This window comes from Sarcophilus harrisii, chromosome 1, assembly GCF_902635505.1.
Source record: "Sarcophilus harrisii chromosome 1, mSarHar1.11, whole genome shotgun sequence".
NCBI classification, from domain to species: domain Eukaryota; kingdom Metazoa; phylum Chordata; class Mammalia; order Dasyuromorphia; family Dasyuridae; genus Sarcophilus; species Sarcophilus harrisii.
In genome coordinates, this window is record NC_045426.1 from 640,974,113 (window position 1) to 640,997,582 (window position 23,470).

At 39.4% G+C, this 23,470-nt stretch overlaps 1 protein-coding gene across 1 annotated transcript; it reads right to left on the reverse strand.

Moving 5' to 3' along the window:
• Window positions 1-318: 318 nt before the first annotated feature.
• PYCR3 (pyrroline-5-carboxylate reductase 3) lies at window positions 319-22,405 on the reverse strand. The gene is made up of 6 exons (XM_003760562.4): window positions 21,241-22,405; window positions 4,046-4,110; window positions 3,196-3,375; window positions 2,328-2,540; window positions 1,540-1,632; window positions 319-1,093 (listed from the first exon to the last, which is right to left on the reverse strand). Exons 1-6 carry the CDS (start codon window positions 21,491-21,493, stop codon window positions 911-913), a joined length of 987 nt encoding a protein of 328 aa, XP_003760610.1. The 5' UTR covers window positions 21,494-22,405; the 3' UTR covers window positions 319-910.
• Between the last annotated feature and the right edge of the window lie 1,065 nt (window positions 22,406-23,470).

Below are 23,470 nucleotides of genomic sequence, written 5' to 3' on the forward strand. Positions count from 1 at the left end.
GCATAAGTGATATGACTTGTCTAAGGTCACATGGTTAATGGCAAATGGAAGAAATCAGGATATAACCCAGGTTATTTGACCCTTAGACCATTTCTTTTTCCATAACTATATGTACTTAAAGCAAAAACTACAGAACAAATTCTTTTTATAAGTACAAGTTGGAAGGGACCTCAGAAATCACCTGGTCCAAGCACTGATAATTTTAAAAGGAGCTTGACCCTTTTGGAAGATGCCCCAATAGGTCTAGAAACTGAGAAACCCTCCTCTCTTTCCCTTGCCCAAGGCAAGTTTAGCTCCTACACAAAGCAGACAAACAAATCAGAAGCAACAAGACCCATGGAGCTTTATTAAGGTGATTGTGCCTCGAAATTTCCTGGGTGGAGATGAAAAAAACTGAGGCTTGAGCTGTAGTAGGCTGAGCCAACATAAAATCAAGTGGTGCATAAACTTGGGGATCTTTTTGTTTCCTGCCTGTTTGGAAAGGTCCTGGGGAAGCAGGGTTTGGAATGTAAAGGGCTGAGCTACTATCCTCTCCCACTAGATCCTTGGGAGGGATCCCAATCCGGAATTCATTTTGCCCCACCCAAAATCTATGAGCAGAGTGGGGCAAATCTAGTGAGAGAGAAAGGGAAAGCTGTCCTCCCAGTATGTGTCCATACATATCCCAGGATGGAGAGGATGTGCCTAAAAGCAGATCAACCTGGAGTCCTTGTGTGGGGACACAAGGAGTGATTAGGGTACACTTCAAGGAAAGGGTCCTGTGCCCAGGGAAGAAAGATGCCAGCTGGTTTGAGCAGGAGATTTCTGCCCACAGCTGAGAGGTCTCTCCCTTCACCCACACTGTTAGCTCTTGCAACCTCCGGGGAGGAGGAGCAAGACTGGGGAAGGAGATGGCTGGTGCCCAGGATCTCTACTGCTTATTCAGCTCCTGTGCCCGGCGGGTGGCAGCTTCCACGGCGTTCATTGCAGCAGCTCGTAATCCACCCTGCTCCAAGGCATGGAGCCCATAGATGGTGGTTCCCCCAGGGGTGCACACTTCAGATCGAAGCTGCGCAGGATGCTGTCCACTTTGTAAAAGCAATTTGGCTGCACCCTATAAGGAGAGGCCCTGGTTAGAATGTGATAAAAGACACTGATTTGCCAACAATCTGATGAACTAGTCACTGTCTTCCTCAATCTCTGCTAACTTTTGCAATTATACCCTCACTTACCACCTTAACCCATTTTACTTAAATGCAATTACTGAGTTGCTAGTATGTGTAAGAAAGTGCCATGTTGTATATTGGGCCCTTCTCTCTCTTCTGACAAATGCAGCTTACTCTCTATGCTTTCCTTCTCCATTTTCATCAACTGACCATTTCTACTTGTCTATTGGGACAAGAGGAATCTCACCTTTGGGACTGTAAGCTTCGCTCTTAAAATTATTTCTCCCCTTTTTATTTCCACCCTTTGGTAGGGACTTAGAACTGTAGGAGGAATTTTCTGGGCAAAAAGAAAACTATAGATGAAGTCCTGGGCAAGCTGCTAAAACAAACTTACCAGAAGTGTTTGGGCAGCAATTTGATGAGCCAGGCCACTTGGCATTCCCAATTTGATGGCACCTTCGGCCAGAGCCTCGGAGAACATGCAAACCTGTGCAATAATGACAGGAATAGATAGATGGTTATATAAGCCAAAGATTTCAAAACCCAACACAAGTTTAAGATCCTTCTGGCATGAGTTTACAGTTTACAGTGAACCCTCTGCCTGACAATGCCTCATTACAAATGCCATCTACTCATCAAATCAGGAGATTTAAGAGATGTAAGGAACCTTAGGGATCACTTAATATATTAGCCCTTCATGTTACAAGAGAAAGAAGCCAAGGCCCAAAGAGGTGATTTGTTTTTCCCTTTGTATCCTTAGAACACAGTACCTGGCACACACAACTCTACTTAAAAAATGCTTGCTAGTCATATAAAGATGGTAAGGATACGAGCAAGTCTCAAAGTTACAATTCAAACCCATACCTTAATGTCCACTATACCATGTTCTTTTGGCCAGTAAGATCCAGATCCTTAATCACAGATAAATAAGCTTAGCACTTTTGGAAAGTGCTTGAATTGGATTAGCTTGAAAGTGTTATGAGGCAATGCCAACAATCCCCCAGAGATAATCGGGAATCAACTGGGTGATGTGGGCAAATGGAATAATGGGGCAACTTGCACCGTTTGTGTAAGTGGGTCCTGCATGGTGCCAGGGGCCTCCATTCCTTATGTACAGAAGGAAAACTGGCCCGGAGCCAGAGAGAAATGAGACCTGGCACTGGAAAGCACCGCGCCACTCACATAGGCTACGCCGCTGCCACTGAGGCCTGTGTGGATGTTGATGTAGGCCTCTGGCACCTCCTCACACAGACCACAGACAGACAAGAGCTTTTGCAGGTAGTCAGTTTCACACTTCTCAGCATGGCGGCCCCGAGCCATCACCACTGCCCCCTCCTGGACTCGGCAAGGTAGATTCGGCATGATCCGGAGCACCCTTGACTTGGGGGGAAGCAGCTGCACAGAAAAGACAAAGAGGGCCAGAACTTTCAGACTCAAGGCGTAAAAAAATCCTGCTAGTCAGAAGTAACCACCCAGGTCCCTTAAGGAAGAACACCCTCTCCTCTCCTCCGCTAGGCAGTCTTCCAGCCTCTGCCCAAAGGCCTACAGTGGGGGGCAAACCACACTTTCCTAGATGATCGGCTCCACCACTGGACAGCCTTGGAAGAAAACAAGTGCACTGAAAGCTAACTCAGGACAGACAAAGTGGCTTCAGATCAACCTAACTTAAGTGACCCCAAAATGGGGCTGTCCCCACACCAGACAGACTGAGGCACAGTCCTACCCATCCAACCTCTGGGGAAAACCATTACAGCTCCCTCCTTCCACACTGTGAATTCTCTGCCTCAGGCAGCCACTCAGGGCCTTGCTGTGATAAGAGTGTGGTATGGGATTCTCCACTCTCTCTCCTCTGGCTTGGATGCCTCATGGTCTGTCCACAGCCAGGCATGAACAGTGGAAAAGAGGGGGAAGGAGCCTGTCTCAGTGCTAAAGCCACTTCTAGAGGCCAAGGGCAAAACAAAGCACAGCACTATGGTCTCCATGCTGCAAAGCTGTGGGGAAGGAGGAAGGGCTTCAGCCATCTTGGGGAAAAAAGCCTCAGAACACTTACCTTTTCCAAAGTGTGCAGAGACACACCAGCAGCCACTGAGACAAGGACGTGCTTCCTGGTGACAACAGGAGAAACTTCAGCTAGCACCATAGGCAGGATGTGGGGCTTGGTGGCAAAAAAAACTATGGAGCAGTTCTGAAGTACTTCGATATTAGAATGAGTTGTTTTACAGCCCAGATTCTGTGACAAAGATGAAAACCAGCTGACATTTTTATAGTGCCTTTAACTTTAAAATCTTCTAGTTATAGTAATATAATAACAATATAGTAATTATTTACTAAATGCTTATTTGATCTCATATGAACTCAGCAACTTAAGTTAAGAAAGGTTGGGTAATTTGGTCATGGGAACAGTGTTAACGGTGACTGAATCCCAGTCTTCCTGACTCTTAAGTCCAGAATTCTATCCACTACATGACACTGCCATGCTCAAACCAAAACATGTTACAAAGCACACTGGTCAATTGCAACTGATTGATTATGGGGTAAGATTAGATTCAAAGACCCTTAGGTCTTTCCAGTGCATTGAGAATGGCAAGGAGATATTTCTGTGCTACGATGAAAGTTTCTAGCTATAATATAGGAAATATCTTCAATTATTAAGTATCCTGATGTTCTGATATGAGCATCAGTAACAAATTTCTCCTACTCACAGACCTGACCCAACTTCCTGATACAAGGCTTCACATAAGGAAGACTAAACATATAAATGAAAATCAAAATCCCCAGGGATCCTGTGTTTCTACTTAGGAATGAGCTACAATGAATTCTGGGGGGGACCAGGGCTACTGAAATTAAACAAGGCCAATATCCTACTACTACATCAACTTTCCCCAGAGCCTTTAACTCACCTGAAAATGCCACAGGTTCTTGTCTGACGGAGCACTGGCCATTACGTTGTTAGCTTCCACTTTTCCTGGAAAAAAAAGTAAAAGAAAAGAAAGCAGTGAGGCAGGCTGGGCTCTGCTGGAGTTATCTGAAGCATTGTTGAGATTCTCTCTCACACTGCTGACATGAAATGAGCTCTGGACTACCGAGTTGAAAGACTTGGTTTTAGTTGAGACTCGGCCGCCAACTGTTTAATTCAGGACAAGCTACTTTCCCTTGCTTGAGCTGTTTTTTTCTATTCAAAATGAGGAAGAGTTGGGGAAAGCAGCCCAAATCACCTGGAGACTTGGGTCTGAGTTCCACCTCTGCTATTTGCCAGTGACTAGGGACAAGTCACTAAATCCATCTTCAGTATCCTTATTCTCATCTACAAAAAAAGAGCACCTATTCTCACAAGCTTTTTGGGAGGCACAAAAAAGACAGTGGATTTAAAAATAGAAGACTTAAATGAAGAAAATGGAGTGGATCTCCACCTTCAAACTCCATCTAGCTCTAAAAATGATGTGGCTTTGTCATAGGAGCCTGGGATGAGGCTGTTAGAAGCATTGGCTCAGTTAAGAAAATTTAAAATAAATCTCTGCCACCAGTCTGTTTCCTCTGGCTTTGGAGGATTGTTGGGAAGGATTATTATCCCCTGTGAAACCTTTACCAAATGTAAAAGTATTCTGAAAATGCTAAATGATCATCGCTTACTGGTTCTCTCACAAACTCCAAGATGGCCATAAATATTTTTTTTCCCTTTTTAAAAATTTCTGAACTTATCAAATAAAATAAGCACAGTAAGAGAATTGATACACATCAAACTAAATCTGTTATGTAGCAATTGTTTTTATTTACAAGGATGTAATAAATTCAACATGTACCTTTCAGAACTGATTCCTTCTTGCCCTTTTGTTTTCATTTGCAGGAAGGGGAGGTGAAGGGAAGGTCTTTCCTTAACCACATTACCTTTCAACCTCTATTCTGATCAAGAGCTGTGTTACTTCCTCACATTATAGATAGCAGTAGTGGCTAGCATACTGGATTTGAAGTCAAGAAGGCCAGAATTTCAAAATGCCTCTTATCACTTACTGGCTGGGTGACACTGGCAAGTTTCCCACTTCTCTGAGATTCATGCAATTCTCTAAGACCTATGAAATCCCAGGTCTTTGCCACACACATACAAAGGCAGGAAAAACAGCACAAGGAAGTGAGTTGACTCAATAAAGCAGTAACTTCTATTGATAGTGCTGGGAGTTTGGGAACATTCCATTTCATCTGTACACAAATGTTGAAATATTCCAAGTTCAAGTTGATGTCAGTAGAAATTTACATTTTAAGTTCAAGCCAAAAGAGGCTTTTTGCCCTCATTCCTCACATCAGCTGCTACCATATCCTATCAATTTCTTCTATGCAATATCTTTCATCCACCTGCCCTTCTGTATTACTATTACCTCATTTACAACCAGCTTTGGACCACTGCAATGACCTTTAAAATTTTTTAAATTTTATTCTGAATTTATCAAAGACTAAATAAAATATACATTTCCATATATATGTTATTGAACAGAAGAGGGCTTTATATATAAAGCTGTGCATCTCTACTATATATAGCTTGCTTTTTGCATATACAATATATCAATATGTAACTTTCAAAGTTGTCCTCAGCTCATCTGTGATTTCTTCTGTTTTCTTCTCTTTTGTTGGAGAAGGGTAAGAAGTCTTATCCTTAATCATATTTTCCCTCCCTTTTCCCTTTATATAAAAAAGAAGAAAGAAAATAAAAACAAAACTCTTGAAGCAAATATACATAGTAAAGTAACAAAATTCCATATGGTCTATGTCCAAAAATGTATATCTCATTCTTCATTTTGAGACCATCACCTCTTTGTCAGGAGGTCAGCAGCTTCTTCACTGGTCCACTGGAGTTATGACTGGTTAGTCATTCTTCTAGTCATTGTTTTTATGACTTTCAAAGTTGTTTTTTTCTTTCAATTTACTGGGGTTTTTTTAACTAACAAAATTATTTTCTCTCACTTCCTCCCATTAGGAAAACAAAATATGCAAAATCAAGCAAAACAAATTTCTACACGAGTCATGTCTAAAAAATACACCTAAATCTATAGCCTGAGGCCATTACACTCATCAGGAAGTGGGTAACATGTTTAATTACAAGTGTTCTGTGGTCAATGAAAAGATCAGTTTTTAAAGTCTTTTAAGGTTATTTGTCTTTACAGTATTGTTATTATGTAGTAAATTATATTGATGATTCTGCTCACTTCACTGTGCATCAGTTCATATAACTCTTACCAGATTTTATAACAGCCTCAACAGATTTTCTCATTTTCATTCTCTTGCCACTCCAAATAATCTTTCACACTATTTCCAGAATAATCTTTTTTTCCTGGTATAAATCTATTTAGATTCCTGCTTGATTTTAGCTTCTGTAATATAACTTTACATAACATTTTGCAAAGTTCATTCAATGGATCATAATTTCCTATCATAATTCAAATAAATGTAAGAATCTGTTGATCAAAGACTCCTATAAGAATGTTAAATCAAAAGGAACTTTAATTAGGATTTATGCTCAACCAAAAATCTGTGTTGATAACTGACAGGTACTAGCTGCCTATAGTTCCTGGGCCCAATTATATAAAAAACACAACACAGCTACTTAAAGAAAACCATCTGTAGAGAAACGATCATGCCCTCCTGGGCTTCAGACAATGAAGTTTCCAAAAATCTATCCCAGGTGCCAATTTCCAAGTATATTCACAGTCAATATTCTAAACTAAGGGTTCCTCATCTGTAGTTTGTGAACTTTTAAAAATATATATTTTTTAATCAACATAATAATTCAATATAACTGATTTATTTTGTAATTCATTGTACTTTGTTTTATTAATTTTAAAAAAAATTTGAAAAAGAATTCATAGATGGGGCTTCCCCAGACTACCAAAGGACTCCAAGCCATAAAAGGATTAAATAAGAGCCTCTGTTTCAAACCATAAAATACCACCTGCTGGTCAATATGGAAATGTGATTTTGTTTGCACATTTGTTGAGAGTTTCTTCTTTTTTTCTAATAAGGGGAAAAGGAAAATAGGAGAAAGAAAGAAAAATAATTGGAAAACAAAAATTTTATTATACATTTAGGGGAAAAACAGAAAAAAAGAAAAAGAAAAATTGCCACTTGCTGGTACAATTTTTTAAAAAACATACTTTGGCCTGGAAGTTCATTCTAACTTCATTTTACAAATGAAAGAACTGAAAACATCTGAGTGGAAATGATCAGCCTGGGACCAACCAATCATTGCTTATTGTGATAACCAATAGTTATCACAACCAACCAATGACAGGAGTGTTAACAAACTTTACAGTTTGCCTTGTATACACCCAGTAGATGCTTAGTCCTAGAAACCATGTCATATAATAATAGCTAAGGTAAGCAGTCTGCCACAGTGGGAATAGTCTTGGATTTGGGAATCAAGTTATTTTTGAAGCCTAATTGAAACATGCAAGCTTTGTGATCATGAACAAAGTCACCTTTCTTTGGGTCTTTGTTACCTCATATGTAAAACAATGACTGTTGTGAGCAAAGCACTTTTAGGAACCTTAAGTCATTGTAGAGATATTAAGTTACTGTAAATATTCACTAGTTTGATTCAGGATGGAATAGCATTGCTATGTCTTTACAGAATGTTCAAATGTTGGAACTAAAGTAGTCTATAAAACACAGAGACAATGTCATGGGATGGAAAGTGGCCTTAGAAGTCAAAAGATTTTCATCTGAATCCCTCTACCTATGGGATGATGAACAAATCAGGTGATCTATCAAATGTAAAAAGGAAATACCATCTTTATGTACTTCACAAATATGAATAAGGATTGGATAATCTTTTGAATATCCTAAAGCACTAAAAAAAAAGTGAATTCTTGATGTTAACAGTGATTTAACTTTATCTGTTTAATGTTATCCCCTCAAAGAGACTTTAAACTAGCATCTAGAGAATATGGACAGATATCTCCTATGCTTTAATTTCCTCAACAATTAGCATGATACCTTTTCCATATATTTTTAAAGATTTTATCAATATGTTGTTTTATTATAAAGTTATTAACAAATATCCTTTCTTTTCCCTATCACATCATTCCATATGACAAACAGTATTTTCTTTACAGAGAGGGGGAAAAGTCAGCACAATTGACTGATACAATGAAAAAAAAATTGCAAATACGTGCAATGTGTAACACCTGGGGACCTCCCAACACTGTTTTCTGATCGCTTTTCATTCCAGTTTCTGCTTGAACTTTATAACTATTACATATTCTTTCCATTTGTATCGTTGGAGTCACTAAATGTGTTCTTGGCTCAGCTTCGCTCTGCAAGAGCTTATATATCTGTCCATAACTGTCTATATTCATCAAACTCATCATTTCTTAGAGAGCAGTAATATTCTATTACATTCACATGCCACAATTTGTTTAGCCATTCCCAAGTTGCTGGGCGTCTACTTTGTTTCTAATTCTTAGTTATCACAAGTACTACCATAAATATTTTGGAGGACATGGGGACTTTTTCTTATTGATGGCTTCCTTTAGCAATAAATATCTTTTGAAGAGATTCAAAGTTTCCTTTATGGTCCTCTTTTTTTGTTGTAGTTTTATTATGTATATATGGAAATGCTCATTTTATTTGGTATTCATTAACATCATAATAAAAAATATATGATTCAAACTAATTTAATACTTTTTTTTTAAAACCGAGTCCCAGCATTTTGGAACTATGCTTAAAAAGTTATCAAACTGTGCATACCCTTTGATCCAGCAGTGTTTCTACTGGGCTTATATCCCAAAGAGATTTTAAAGGAGGGAAAGGGACCCACATGTGCAAAACTGTTTGTGGCCGCCCTTTTTGTAGTGGCCAGAAACTGGAAACTGAGTGGATGCCCATCAATTGGAAAATGACTGAATAAACTGTGATATATGAATGTGATGGAATATTATTGTTTTATAAAAACGATCAGCAAGATGATTTCAGAGAGGTCTGGAGAAACTTACATGAACTGATGGTGAGTGAAGTGAGTAGAACCAAGACAACATTGTACACTTCTACAACAATACTATATGAGGATCAATTCTGATGGATGTGGCTCTCTTCAACAATGAGATGACTGATGCCATTTCCAATGATCTTGTGATGAAGAGAGCCATCCACATCCAGAGAGAGCACTGTGGGAACTGAGTATGGATCACAATATAGTATTTTCACTTCTTTTGTTATTGTTTGCTTGAATTTTATTTTCTTTTCTCATTTTTTTCCCTTTTTGATCTGATTTTTCTTGTGCAGCAAGATAATTGTATAAACAAATATGCCTATATTGGATTTACATATATTTTTTACCATGTTTAACATATATTGGATTACCGGCCATCTGGGGAGGGGGGTAAAGGAAAGGAGGGAAATTGGAACACAAGGTTTTGCAAGAGTCAATGGTGAAAAATTATCCTTTTATATGTTTTGAAAATAAAAAGCTTCAATAAAAAAATTTTTTTAAATAAAAAAATAAAACTGGGATCTCAGCAGGGACCACTCACAGTCCTAACTAATCCTCTATTGATTAGCCTGGGTGCTCTCACCTATTCCTTTTCTAGCAATTTCTAGCATATATGAGTTTGCTTCTCCTTAGGCAATCTAATAGTTCCCCTTCTCCTAGAGGCTTGCTAAATTGATTTCAAAGTTAGTATGGACATTTAATCAGTGTAGCTTACTTCATCTTAATACTCTTGGGGTCAAGAGATCAGCTTCAACTTCCCCAGGAGCTGGGAGAAGAGGTGTGCACGTGCTTTCAATAACAAACTGAAAGTCTGAGAAGAAATGTGGTATGAAGAGCACTAATCTTGCAATGCAGTCATGCAGTGGAAAAAATGATGGATTTGGAGTCAGAAGACTTGGACCTAAATCCCTTAATTTACCAAAAAACATTATTTTGGGCAAACCACTAAACCTTTCTCCATCTCAGTCTCTTCCTCTGTTAAAAGAGGGCAACGAACTAGATGAGTTCAAAGGTCCCTTCCAACTCTAAATCTGTAATCCTATGACCCTGGACTCTGTTACTTACTAGCTATGACACCATTTCTGTGAGTTTCAGCTTCCTTATTTTAAAAATGGGAATAATACTTGTATAGTTACTTCACACAGGTACATTGTAAACTATAGTGTGCTACAGAGATGTGAGCTTAATTAACGCTGTTATTATCACTCAGATGCCTCACTATAAGAGCACTTACTTCCCAGAATTATCGTGAGGATGAAATAAAAGCACTTAACCATAGAATGCCTTATTTGGTTACTAATGCATTCTTATGGACAGCTAGGTGGTACAATGAAAAATATCAGGCTTGCAGTCAGAAAGACTCATTTTCATGAATTCAAATCTGGCCTCAGATACTTACTATGTGACCCTGGGCAAATCCCTTAACCCTAATTTGTCTCAGTTTCCTCATCTCTAAATTGAAAAGGAAATGTGACTTTGCCAAGAAAAGAGGTCAAAAAGACTCAAGACATGACTAAATATTTTCATATATGTGAATCTAGATTGAAAGCTTCTTCAGGGCAAGAGCCATACTTTTATATATTTGTGTTATAATTTATATACAGCACTGTTTATGAGACCCTGTCTACACATAACAAGTATTTACCAGAGTACTCTCCTTTGAAATCACCCTGTAAATCCTTTCCAAATTGTAGTCACAAAACTCACTTCATAGATAAAATGTGCTTGGCCAAGTCCCCAAATCCTACAGTTAGTTCTCCCCTCTCCATGAAACCTTTCCTTGTTCTCCTAGTTATTACTATCTTCTATGACAAAATTGCCTTATATCTATTTTGTACATAGTTTCCATGTACCTACATATGTACTTGTAGTCATAAGCTTTTTGAGGACAGGGTCTTTTTCACTTTTGTCTTTGAATCTCAGGAGCCTAGCACCAGTGTCCAACAGGTTAGCCATCTAAGAATACTAGAAGATTGACTGATAAGAGCAGACCAGTGTCAACTAAATAGTAGTGAACTGGCTTGTAGAAACCAAGAAAAATTTCAGTATCCCACTGCCAAATGTAACACTGCTAGAGTGCAGGTTTCTTTCTACCTCTACCAAACAGGCAAGGGTCATTTGATCTTTAAGGCTCAGGACAGTAAAGATTGAAAATGAAAAGAATCCGTTCTAATTTACTCTTGCCTGTTCTTCCTACTGAAGATATTGTCCAGCCAACCACAAGTCCAAAATCACTCCTGCCACGTGCTACCTTGTGTCTCTTATCTGCAAATGCTAAACAAAGCTGGAGAAAAGTCATAAAATTATACTGACACATAATCTTAACTCAACCTGCACCACTGCTAAGCAGCCCTTTTATACCTTCCTAATTATTATTATCCCACCAACCAGAACAGCTTTTCCAAACTTCTTCATGTCTCCTCAAAATTTTCTCTTCTATGTTTTCAGCTGAGAATCTTCATATTTCACACACATACACAAAAATGACAATGCCTACCCTTTGACCCAGTGTCACTACTGGATCTGTATCCCAAAGAGATCACAGAGCAAAAATATTTGTAGCAGTTGTGTTGGAAATGGAAACTGAGTTGTCATGAGTTTTCAATCCATAGATACTGCTCTTTTTGCTGTTCTTAAAATAAGATATTTCACTGGCAGTCTCCCACAAATGGGATTCTCTACCTCCCAGCTTTCCTAGCTTACTTCAAGTCCTGCCTTCTGCAAGCAATCCTTCTCAGTCCTCCTTAATCTCGGTGCATTTTCTCTGAGACTACCTGTATGTAATTTATCCTGCATATAGTTGTTGGCATGTTATCTCTCCTATGCTGTGAGTTCCTTAAAGACATGGACTATTTTTGCCTTTCTTTGTACCTCTGGTCCTTAGCAAAATGACTTCAGGTAATAGTTATAGGAATTTTGAAAAGCCATCTTGAAATTTTAAAACATAGCTTTCATTTGATATCCCCAAACTGAGCAATAAAGTCACTATCTCATTCCTCCTGGATCATTTCCTTCACTCTATGAGTTTAAAAAAAGCGGGGGGAGGGGATCTTTTATATTCCAATAATATCTTTTTCACTAATAAGCTGCTAACCAAAAACCAATTCAGGGTAGGTAGTACAGTGGATGAGTGTCAGGCCTAGAATTAGGAAGAACTGAGTTCAAATCTTGCCTCAGATGCTTATTAGCTATATGACCCCAGACAAGTCATTTAATCTCTTTTTCCTTCAGTGTCTTCATCTGAAAAATGGGGAGAATAGTCCTCTATATCCTAGAATTGTTATTAAGGATCAAATGAAATAATTATAACACACTTAGCACAGTACCTGGCATATAGTGAAATGTAAATGTATTTGTCAAATTATTTCTCCTTGGGGAAGAAGAAAAAGATGAGTGTGAACAAGAGGGTTTTTTTGATAAAATTTTGGGACAATCCTTTTAATTCATTTTCTTAACAAAAGCCCCTTTATTTTTTGCTCTAATTTATTACCCACTTTTTCAAAGAAAAAGGCTTTCCCCAGAAGTCTGGAAAGGACTTTAGAGAAATATTTCTCAATTTTCTAGAGAAACTAAAAAAAGAGGTTTTTAATATTTTTCCAAACTGTACATACTGGTCCTATCTTTTATGTGCTAGAATTCTAATGGTGAGAATCTTTGTATAATATTCATTTTTTAATAGGCTGGATATCTTAAGATGATAAAACTGCTGAAGTATATAAGAAGAGGAAATAAGATTTTTCAGACTTCAACTTCCTAAAGTCACTTGAAACTGAAAAAAATAGTTTGAAAAAATTGATATTATCAAAAGCCAGTTAATTTCATACATGATATGTAATTGATCCAAGACTTTTGGGCCCAAAGAACTCAGTATGTATTGTAGAAGAATGTGTTTGGGGAAAATATCTCCCGACAAAAAGTAATCTTAGAAATCAAAGAAGCAGAGATTTGTGGTTGCCCTCTGGCAAGTTAGGAAAGGACAAGCAGGATCCTACCCTGAAGGAGGCCTCCACCCACATTTCTTGCCCCACACCAGGATATTTTGATGGCTAACCTCAGAGAAATTCATTATCCTATTGGAACAAATCTATCTTTGCCAATTCCTGAGATACTAAAGTTAAGGTCTATCCCCAAGGTTAATACATTCTTCCCCAAATCATCTAACATCCTGTCACTATTAATCAATCTACCAAATAAGAAAAGCATCCATTTAGGTACCTGGTAATGTCACCCCTATAGCGATGGAAAATTAACAAAAGCAACTAATTATACTTTTTGTCTTATGGCAGGCACTATACACAGCTAGTAAATGTCTAAGGTGAGATCTGAATTCAGGTCTTCCTGACTCCAGGCCTATTGTTCTATCCTCTGTATTACTTAGCTGTCCCCTTATAAAACTCTGTATATGTTGGGCTGGTTGCTTTGCATTAATTAATACTAATTAAGTTTTTTTAAAAAATTAGTCTTGCCTCTTGATTTCTTGACCTCTAAGCAAACTACTGAAGGTGAGAAGAATTACTCTTCAGAATTAAGACCTCTGGTTTGGAGAATTCCCTAATAGTATATAAGTAGGAGGCTATGACAATTAAGAGGGCTTTGAAAAATTGCTATAAAAATAACTTATATGATGTTTGTCTGAATACGAATTATTGTGGAAGTTAAATGGATAAATTATATATTAACTGGTGTACAACAGAATTTTTTACTGTCTCATTTATTAACTGCATATTGGAAAACAATGCAAAATAAAAAAGTACTTTTACATCTTTGAATATAATGAGTTTGTCAGCTGTTATAAAACTTTATATTTAGTGTAAAGAGTTCTACTCCAAACCTAGAACTCTCCAATCAGCCACTGAAGAAAGAGAATCTGCTGAGGAACGAACTTCACCTGAAACCCTAGACCCTTAGTACTGCTGTTTCTACAGTTTTAAAGACTTTTGCATTAAGCAAAGAAGGCTAACTGAAATTGGTGCCTTTCTAATTTTGATTGTACTGTGTAAAATCTTAGCATGTAATTATTTTGTTTCCAATGACTGATCTTCTCATCAGAATGTGTTTAAAGGAAAAAATGAAAAACTTATGGAAATATGCAAGTGCTTAAAAGTGCAAAGAATGAATGTTTTCATTAACTGTCATTTATTGTAAACTTGTTGATATTACTATTAATTTGAGAAAAACTGTTACTTTGCCCTAATTTGTTAACAGTGAAACTTATGATATAAAGGAGAACCTCTAAGGACTATGTACTTTTGATTTCCTCTTAGTTGAATCCAGGTAAAAGTGTTTAAAATATTCTTAAGTCAATAATTCATTCAAAGGAAAATACTAAGATCTGCTCACAGGGAATCTGCTTTTTTATCTCCAAACAATAGAAAAGTGAAGGCATAATGCTAGGAACATTGAGAGGGAAACCTTATGGGAATGTAGGGAAGTAGACAGCACTGTTACTCTTGTAAATTTATTGCTGTTTCTACCTGTCCCAGACAAGTTAAGAGTCTTTTGTTAAGAAATGGATAAGGTTCCAATATTTATCCAGAACCATAGACAACTGATGAGGAGACAATGAAATAAGTAGTGATGATGAAGGTGGTGATAAAAAAATATCAAATAGATCAGTGGGAGTGTGCAAGAAATAGTAAATATAACAGTGTGAATGTGTAAGAATCAATAAGCCAACATGTTGGGATCAAAGAGTGTATAAAGGGAAGTATAAAAAGACTGGGAAATGCCAGGTTGTTAGGTTTTTAATGTGTAGTTATGGGTAAATTTTCAGGATGCAATGAATTACTATTTACTATGCATATACTTACTTATCTGTGTATATGGTGTTTACCTCCAATAAAATGTGAACTTGTTGAAATCTGATAAGACTTGGGCTTTCTTACCTCATTTTTAGAAACTGTACCTTAAAAACCCCAGCCAATGGGGAAAGGAACTAGGAGAATGGGGAATAAAAAAAGGAATGCCCTTTGCCTGTATGTGTCTCTAAAATGATGCTTTGTGTATTGAGACTACATATCCTTTCTTATGAGAAAGAAAGAAATTTTTTCCTACACTCATAAGACTTTTGGTTTTTTAGTGGTTGCTACCATCCCACACAGCATTTAAAGTTTTACAAACTGGCCCTATCTTTCTAGCTTCCCCAGAAGCTAGAAATATTACTCTTTCTATATTACTCTCCTTCTTGCCTTCTGTAGTTCAGCTAACTTGGCCCTTTTGCTTCTCTTCACACAAAACACCCCATCACCCATCTTTTTGCCTTTGCACTGGCTCTCCTTGTGTTTAAGGAAGCACTCTCTCCCTTCCCCCATTAGAGGCTCTTCCTTTAAGGATCCCTTCAAGTAACATCTTCTACATGAGGGGATCACAAAAATCTTTGGAAATCTCGAGAAGCCTATGGTCTCTAATCTCTGTCTTGCTCAGTTTCTCCAGCATTACATTTTGGAGGCTCCCCAGCAAGATAATTAGAAAATGAGCAGGATTAGAGATAAGAGACTTTCGGGTCTCTGCCTTGGGCCTCAGGGTGGCTGTGGATCTGAATTCTTGGCCTGGAGAGGCCAGATCCCCCCGAGTCTCCGGGAAAGAGAGCAGTTTCTAGCCACAACAGCCTGAGGGTAGACACCCCCATTTTGGCCACAGGAGAGTAAGTCTGTCTGGGTACCTTTTGGAGTACCATCTGGTTATGCCTTAAGACATGTTTTGTTCTGTATGCTAGCATCTGGATTCCCAGAATTATGAAATGCTGAGGGGCATAAATTCTGGGAGTAGGGTCTTCTGGACGCAGGGGACCCTACCTGGGTGTCTCCTAAGACACATCTGATTCTGTGTGCCAGTTGGCACAACTCTGGGTATTCCAGAGTATAAATCTGGGTGTCTTTTTAAAGACACCATTTGGCTTAGCCTTGATTATGTGTCGAACAGGACGCGGTTGTCACTATTGGGATGTCTTTTTTAAAAGATACCATCTGGCTTAAAAAAGGGCTCCATTTGGATTATGGGAAGAAAGACTGGAGCAGACAACTTCCCTCAGCACTATTCTTTCCAGATAGCCCCTGGTCTGTATTAAATGTTAAATGGATGGTGGACAGCCTTTCTGTGTGATATTTTGTCTGTTAAATGGCTACTAGACAGTCTAGTTGTGTTCTGTGTAATTTGTTTGTTTTGTTAACTTAAGAGCTCTGTTAAATTTAAGAACAATGATTTGGGAATTGGTTATTTCAATACTGAACTCCGGCTGTAGAAAACATTTGATTAGGAATTTAAAGATGATTCTAAATTTGGGAAATAAATTTTTCTGTTGCCTATGCAGGCTAGAATTAGTTATCTTTAAGTATAAGATCTTAAAAGAACAATAGTTTGTTAAAAAAAAAAGTTCTGTTAACTTGCCTGAAAAGGGTCATGTGCCTCTAATTAGGCAAAAGTATGGAGCAAAAGGGATCTGACTTTTCTGAAAGCTTCAACTCTGGCCAAGTTGGAGGTTAGGAAGAGTCCATTGGGAATAATGGCCACATGGGGCCAGAAGGAGAGAAAGAAACTATGCTGTTTCATTATTTGAAATGAGATAGGAAAAGCAGTTTTATATTATTGGGAATTTAAAGCTGTTTGTTACCTATGTTATAACATTGTAAATTATCCTTTCAATCTAGCTCTGCTGGATATATGGGTTTTATGGAATTCCTCCCACCCACTGATTTCTGCTACTTTAAATGTTGGGTGCAGTAGGGATCTTTCTTAAAGATTTAAACTCCCCTCCTCCCACTGCTGTTACTTCAGCTATTGAAGGATTTAGTTAGCCTGAAGTGAAGTTCAGTTCGACTTCTCTCCCCGCCCTTTCTTGGGAGATGGAGTGGGGGGAAAGGCAGTCACATGGAATCCTCTCCTCCCCCCTCCCTCTAAACTGTTCCAGATATTTTTTTTTATCAAGTTATAGCTACCTAGTTCTTGGTTAAAACCAAGATTTGTATAAATACAAGGTTATGGTATTTCTTTAGGATTTGTTATTGTAGTAAAATTTCTTGGTTTTGTAGTTAATAATGTCACTGCATTTTTTTTTTTCCTCCTGTAACTGATTTCCAATGGTCAATGAGAAATTGTTAATTCAATTATGTCATACTTTGCTGTTTCCAATCTGGTTATCTGTAATCATTATATCCTAAATACTTGAGCAAATAAGCAAATAATCATCTATTGGTTACTAGATATTGTGTCTGTATATTCAAGTGTTTTTAACTAATGAGAGGCCCCATCTTGTGGCAGTCCTTGTGGACCAGTCTTTCTATCTCAGACTGTTCTAACTTTTCTTTGTTAGATTTGTTTTTATTTCTAGACTTGGTCAAATTAGAGATATATTGACTTGCTTCTGGGACCTAGATCAAGCTTGATTGTCAGCAAGCCACACTACATCCATCCCCCTTCCTGGACTGAGCATCTTCGCCCATTTTCAGCAGGAAGCAGCTTTTCCTGAGGTAATTTGGACTGGTATATGGGGGTGTGGGAAAGTGGTTGACTTGTTAGAATTTTAACTGTATTACTGTGTGTTTTAAGACTTGGGATGGAAATTGTTAAACTTGTGTAACTATTGCTGTTATGTTTGAGGGACTTTTAGTCTGTTATGTATATGATTTACTTGTGGGATGGTTATTTGATAATTCCTTTCCAAAAGGAATAAAAGGGAGGAAGAAATAGGAAATTGGGGAAACTGGTGTATTTTCTTAGGCACTTCTGCCCTACCCCCTATCTTGCTAGTTCAGATTTAATTGGAAGTCCTTTAAACAGTCCATTTCATGTTTACTCCTTGCTTAAATTTACTGGACTATGATTTGCGGGTTATACTTTAACTTTGAAATCCCTTATTCTGTTGGAATTGCCCTGGCAGACTCAGTTTTGGGGATTATTTTTTAGAAACCACCAGAAATCGGATACCTGTCTTGGGACTGTCAGTCTCTCTGATCTGTTTCTCCACTCCTGTTACCCCAGACCCTTAATTAGTATTTCAGTGTACTTAAAAGGACCTTGTAGTTGATATCGGGCCTCTAAAAGTTTGGTTTGCCTGCCTTGGTCTAACTGTGCATAATCTGCTCAGAAATCTGATCCTTTCTGCAGCCCTGGGCAGGGACAGGTGGAGCTACTCCAAGCCTCATCCTTCTCCCCTGGAACCGGTTGCCCCTCTGAATGGGCAGCACAACTGCCTTGAGCCCTGCTGCTCTGTAAGCAGAGGCTGAGTCATGCACAAATGACCACAAACCTAACTCACAGTGAATTGTCCATATGCTCCCCAACTGCAAAGGATCTGACATCACTGAAATAAGGAACTTTGTGTATTGCTGACTAACTCTGGGGTTATCAGGGAGAGACATGACCTTGCCATAAGTCCTTGCGTTGTTCTAGCTTTATTTTGATTTTTATTTGGTCTATTTACTTCATGTAGGGTTGGTCAAAATTATGGTGCTAAGACCTTCTAGAGGAAGGTAATGCAAAGATTTGAATAGTTAAGAAGAGAGTGTGGAATGTTGTGCTACAGTTCCCTTTTGATATCCTGACCTAGTTTCCCCATTGTCTTATTTAGTTACTCTGCCTCAGGTTATAACCTTTCCCTCTTAATGTTTGATAAGATAAAAGGTCTCTGCCCCAAAATCCCAGGCTATAATCATTCCCTCTTAAATGGTTGATGAGATAAAGGTTTTATATCTTTAGGTTATAGACATTCCTTCCTGGATTCTTTGAGATGATAGTCTCGTCCAGCCCTGGAACCAACATGGATCCATTGGTCCCAGCATGTCTCTCCATTTAATAAGCTATTGAATTGGTCTCTAATCTCTGTCTTGCTCAGTTTCTGCGGCATTACAATATGATCCTAAACTCAGAAGGGTTAGAACTGAAAAACCATCTGAAGGGGGGCCAAGCATATCTGCAAAGAGCAGAATTAGAAGCAATGGAAGGAGACATGAGGTAGATTTCAACATGGGAAGGAAAAATTTCATAGGGATATTTATCCCTAAAAGGCAGCCAGGTAGTGAAATGGATAGATTGCTAAGTCAAGAAGACCTGAATTCATATACGACCCCAGACCTTTACTAGGTTTGTGTCACTAGGGAAAAGTCACTTAATTTCAGTCTGCCTCAGTTTTTTCATTTATCAAAGGGAGATAATAGTAGCACTTACCCCTCAGGAATGTTGTGAGGATAAAATGAAATATTTATAAAGTGCTTTGCAAACCTTAAAGCACTGTATAAATGGTTATTGTTATTATTTATCCCTATTAAATTTTATCTAATTCCTAGCTGTGTGATCCTGGGCAAGTCTTTTTTTTTTTTTTCCCCTGAGGCAATTGGAATTATCTAGTTCCCTGGGTCATTCCTAAGAAGATGAATTTTAACATGTAAAATCAACATTTGCGTTTGAAAAATAAGCTTCAGAAGTACACAATGGGTTATGGCTAGCCAGCAGTCCATCTATAAAAGATTTGGGAGATTTAGTGGCCTTCCAGGAGAATGTGATTAATTATAAATGCCATGAGTTCAGTTATCACCTTTATGCAGAAGATACCGGAATCTTTGTATCCAGTCTTAGTCTTCCTCCTGACTTCCAAACCTGTTATCAAATGCCCGCTAATCATTTTCACTTGGCTGTTAGGTCAGCATTTCAAACTTGACAAGTACAAAAATGTGATTCCCTCTTCTAAACTTCCCTAGTCCTTGTTAAAAAAAGTATCACCATCTGAGGCATTTAGGTGGTGCAGTGGATAGAGCATTAGCCCTAAAGTCAGGAGGACCCAAGTTCCAATGTGACCTCAGACACTTAACACTTCCTGTCTGTGTGACCTTGGGCAAGCCACTAGTTCAAAAAAAAAAAAAAAATGTGCTCCCCCCTTCCAATAACTACGGTTTCCCAGTCTTTTAACTTTTCTCTCCCTCATTCATTCCCCCTATTCCAATGCCCATTTAGTTTTTTAACATGTGTCTCTTTAAACACATGGACACTATCTTTATTCCAATAGCTTCCAAAATGATCAGCTTCCAGGATCTTTTTCCCTTTTTCCTAACCTATCTTCTAGGTTAGGAGCTGACCTAACCTAGCTGATAGAAAAACTCTTAAAAACATTAAAAAAAAAAAAAGTATTACCATACATTATTTCCCTATTCAAAAATCTTCAGAGGCTCCTTGTGATTTCTAGGATAAAATACAAACTTCTTATGCTGATTATTTAAGGTCCTCCATAATTTAACTCCACTATTTTCTGGACTTACTTCATATTGTTGTTCCTTATGTTCTTTACCTTCTCGCTAAACCACCACTAATTCCATTCCGTTGCACAGCTATCTGCCATTTCTCCTAACTCGGGCCCCTCAGAATCTCTAGCTTCCTTGAAGATCTGCTCCGATTACACCTCGCAAGGGGAAGCCTTTCTTCTTTCCTTCTCCCCCCCTCCACTCCACTTGTTGTTGCTCTTTCCCTCCTCACATTTTCTCTAATTTTCTGCTCTGCACACATCTTGCGTTCTTGCAGGAGAACGTAAACTTCTTGAGGGCTGTGACTTTCTTTTTGTTCTCCTTATTTCCTAGCACAGTGGGAGACAGCAACAACAAAAAGCTAGCGTGACACTGGGCTGCAGAAGGGGCTAGGGAAGGGACAAATCCACTGTACCGTGTCCAGGCACAGGAGCAGAATTCCAGGTGGAGAGAAATTGAAGAGTTAATTAAGAATCTGACCTCAATCAATTTAACTTCCTAACCACCAACTAGAGCTGTCCCAGTTGTGGTAAAATGGGCTGTCCCAGGAGGAGTGGCTTCTCACTGGCACTGGCTCAGAAAGAAGTCGTCAATCAAAGGCCACGCGGCTGTTTATTGAAGGGCTTATTGTTCTTCCAATTCGGAGAGTCTGTGATTAAGTGGGCTTTGGGAAGGAGCGGGCTTCCCCCACGCTGGAGAGAAGTTTGGTCGGATTGTCTACATCGAGTGTGTGGTCAACTGATTTCCAGATCTTCCATCCGAGGTTGGACCGACGCGCTCGGGGACCAGAAAGAGGGGTGGGGTGTGTGAGGAGGATGGAGAGTGGGGGGAGGGGAGAGAGAGGAGAATGAAACTGTAGCTCGCCCCTAGGCCCCGCTCCTGCGAGCCCTACCTGACACGATGATGCCCATCGCGATAGCTTCAGCCATGCGGCCTGCACCCACGAAGCCGATCTGCATCGGCGAATCCGCGGTCCAGGGTAACTGGCCCATAGATATAGAAATCGGGGGCGTGATGGTGTTAGTCGACATCGTGGAAGGCGAATTTAGAAGCGGAGTCGATGAAGCAGAAACTTTGGTGGAAGAGGCCGCCGTAGCTACTGCCACTGCTGCTGCGGCTGCTGCAGCAGCAGCTGCTCCGGCCATTACTTTCCAATCGTTAATTTGAGGCGGGGATCATAACCCCCGCTAGAGAGCCCCGCCAGGCTCCAACGGTTGCCAACCGCCGTCAACTGCTTCACCAGCCCCTCCTCTCGAGCCCTCCTATTGGTCCCTGCAGTCCCCTCCGCCGTTGCCGATTGGCTGAGTTGCTCTCCGACCCTCGGCCTCGATCCTCTCCTTTTCTTCTCTCTTTGCTGCAAAGGTCTCCACCCCCAGGCTCCGAGGATTGCTGAACGTAGTCCCACCCTTTTTGTGGATTAGCTGGTTGTCCCTTTTTCTTCCGCCCTACGGGTCTCCCTTTACACCCTCATTTTGCCTGGTACCTGGAGACGTCATTCTTAGTGTCATTTTCGTAACGCCATAACCCTTCGCCTCCTGATTGGCTGAGGTCTGTATCCCTGCCTCTCGGAGGGCAAAAACAGCTCTGAACGTTTGCGGAGGTTTTGCACCCTCCAGGAAAATTCTGCTGCTGAAAATGGGATGAACTAGACTAGAAGGGGGAACAGCTGGCTGGGGAAACGGGCAGATGGATGGAGGAGGAAGAATAGGAGGAGGAAATGCCACATGGGCAAAAAAGACGTTGTTGAAGAGGCCGTGGAAGAACTGGTACACCTTGCATTGCTGGCAAGAGTTGTGAGTGGATATCGGCCAAACTAAAAGGCAACTTGGAACCATACACCTCCCTTCCCTCCCCCCCCCCCCCCGAAAAATCACTTAAATTGTGCTTGAATTTTGACCCAGTGATGTCACTAGTAGGCACGCATCCCCAAAGGGTCAAAAACTGAGGGAAAAGACCAGATGTTCAAATATAAACAGCCCCCTTTGTTGTAGGCAAGAACTGGAGACAAAAGTGGGTACCTATCGGTTGGGTAATGGCTGAATAAATATTACGGTTTTGTGAAAAGTAAAAAAAAAATGTGTAAAGTTTTGTTTCCATTATGAAAAAACTCCAAATCTTGATCGGTTATAATACTGAGTCAAGTTTAATTAGATGCCATGGTAAGAAAAGAAATGTCTTAAGTCAACAGGAATCCTTATCAGGAATGACGGGAGGATAAGGTCGTTTCCACAGATGCTGTAATTTGGCTACAAGAATAAGGAGCTGGGGAAAGTCGACCCAGCGGTTTATACTATCTTAGCCAGCAGTAATTCAAAAACCACCAGACATGACAGACCTTCAAACTTTCCCTCTACTTCTCACTCAAACCTCCCTTCTTACCCCCTCCCCCATTACAATAAATGAAATAACTTTGATCAGTGCGATGTGATAAGCAATCATGACTTCGGAAGGCTGAGGCATTCCTCCTAGTCTTTGAGAGAGATTATAGTCCCCAAAGCAACTGTTCAGGGAAACGGTTGTATGGGAAAGAGGCTAACCGCCATCACCGCCTCGCTGAGGGCAGCCAAGCCAAGCTTGGCTGAAGCAGGAAGGCACTGTTAGCAACACACTCTTGACACTGAAAATCAGACCTCGAAAATTTATTAAAGAATCTTAAAAGAATTAACGTTTCTGGCTAGAAGTGGGCTCCACTCGTCTTCCGGAAGAGGGAGCCCTGAGCACAGAAGCAAGAGAAGCTTTATACTTGTTTATTTAGCACAGCCCCTCCTTTCAGAGAATGAATTAATAAATTCCCTTCTGGGTTACAATCTTTCTGATATGCTTCCTCTATATTTCCCCCTAAATATGTATAAACATGTTCCCCTTCCCTCATCTTAGGTCCCATGTTCAAAAATGGCAGAGAACTCCTCCTCTGAGGTGTGTTGTTTAATATTCAATTAACCTAGTAAGAAAACACAAAAATGATTTGGTCAAATGAGGTTACTGACTACAACTAGTTTGGGCTGGGTCTGCTGTTATCTTAAGTTTGTAGTTTTCTCAAAATCACAAGACTCTTTTTCATTGCCTGAATTCAATCAGCCTTCCTAGCTCCCTAATTCCTTATTTGGTCAAGGCTTCTATGG

Coding starts and splice junctions, on each gene's coding strand:
- PYCR3 (XM_003760562.4), bottom strand. CDS start 21,493: ATGGCCGGAGCAGCTGCTGCTGCAGCAGCCGCAGCAGCAGTGGCAGTA. Junction 4,111..21,240: donor GATGGGCATCATCGTGTCAG/GTAGGGCTCGCA, acceptor TTTTTTTTCCAG/GAAAAGTGGAAGCTAACAAC. Junction 1,633..2,327: donor GTGGCAGCGGCGTAGCCTAT/GTGAGTGGCGCG, acceptor ATTATTGCACAG/GTTTGCATGTTCTCCGAGGC.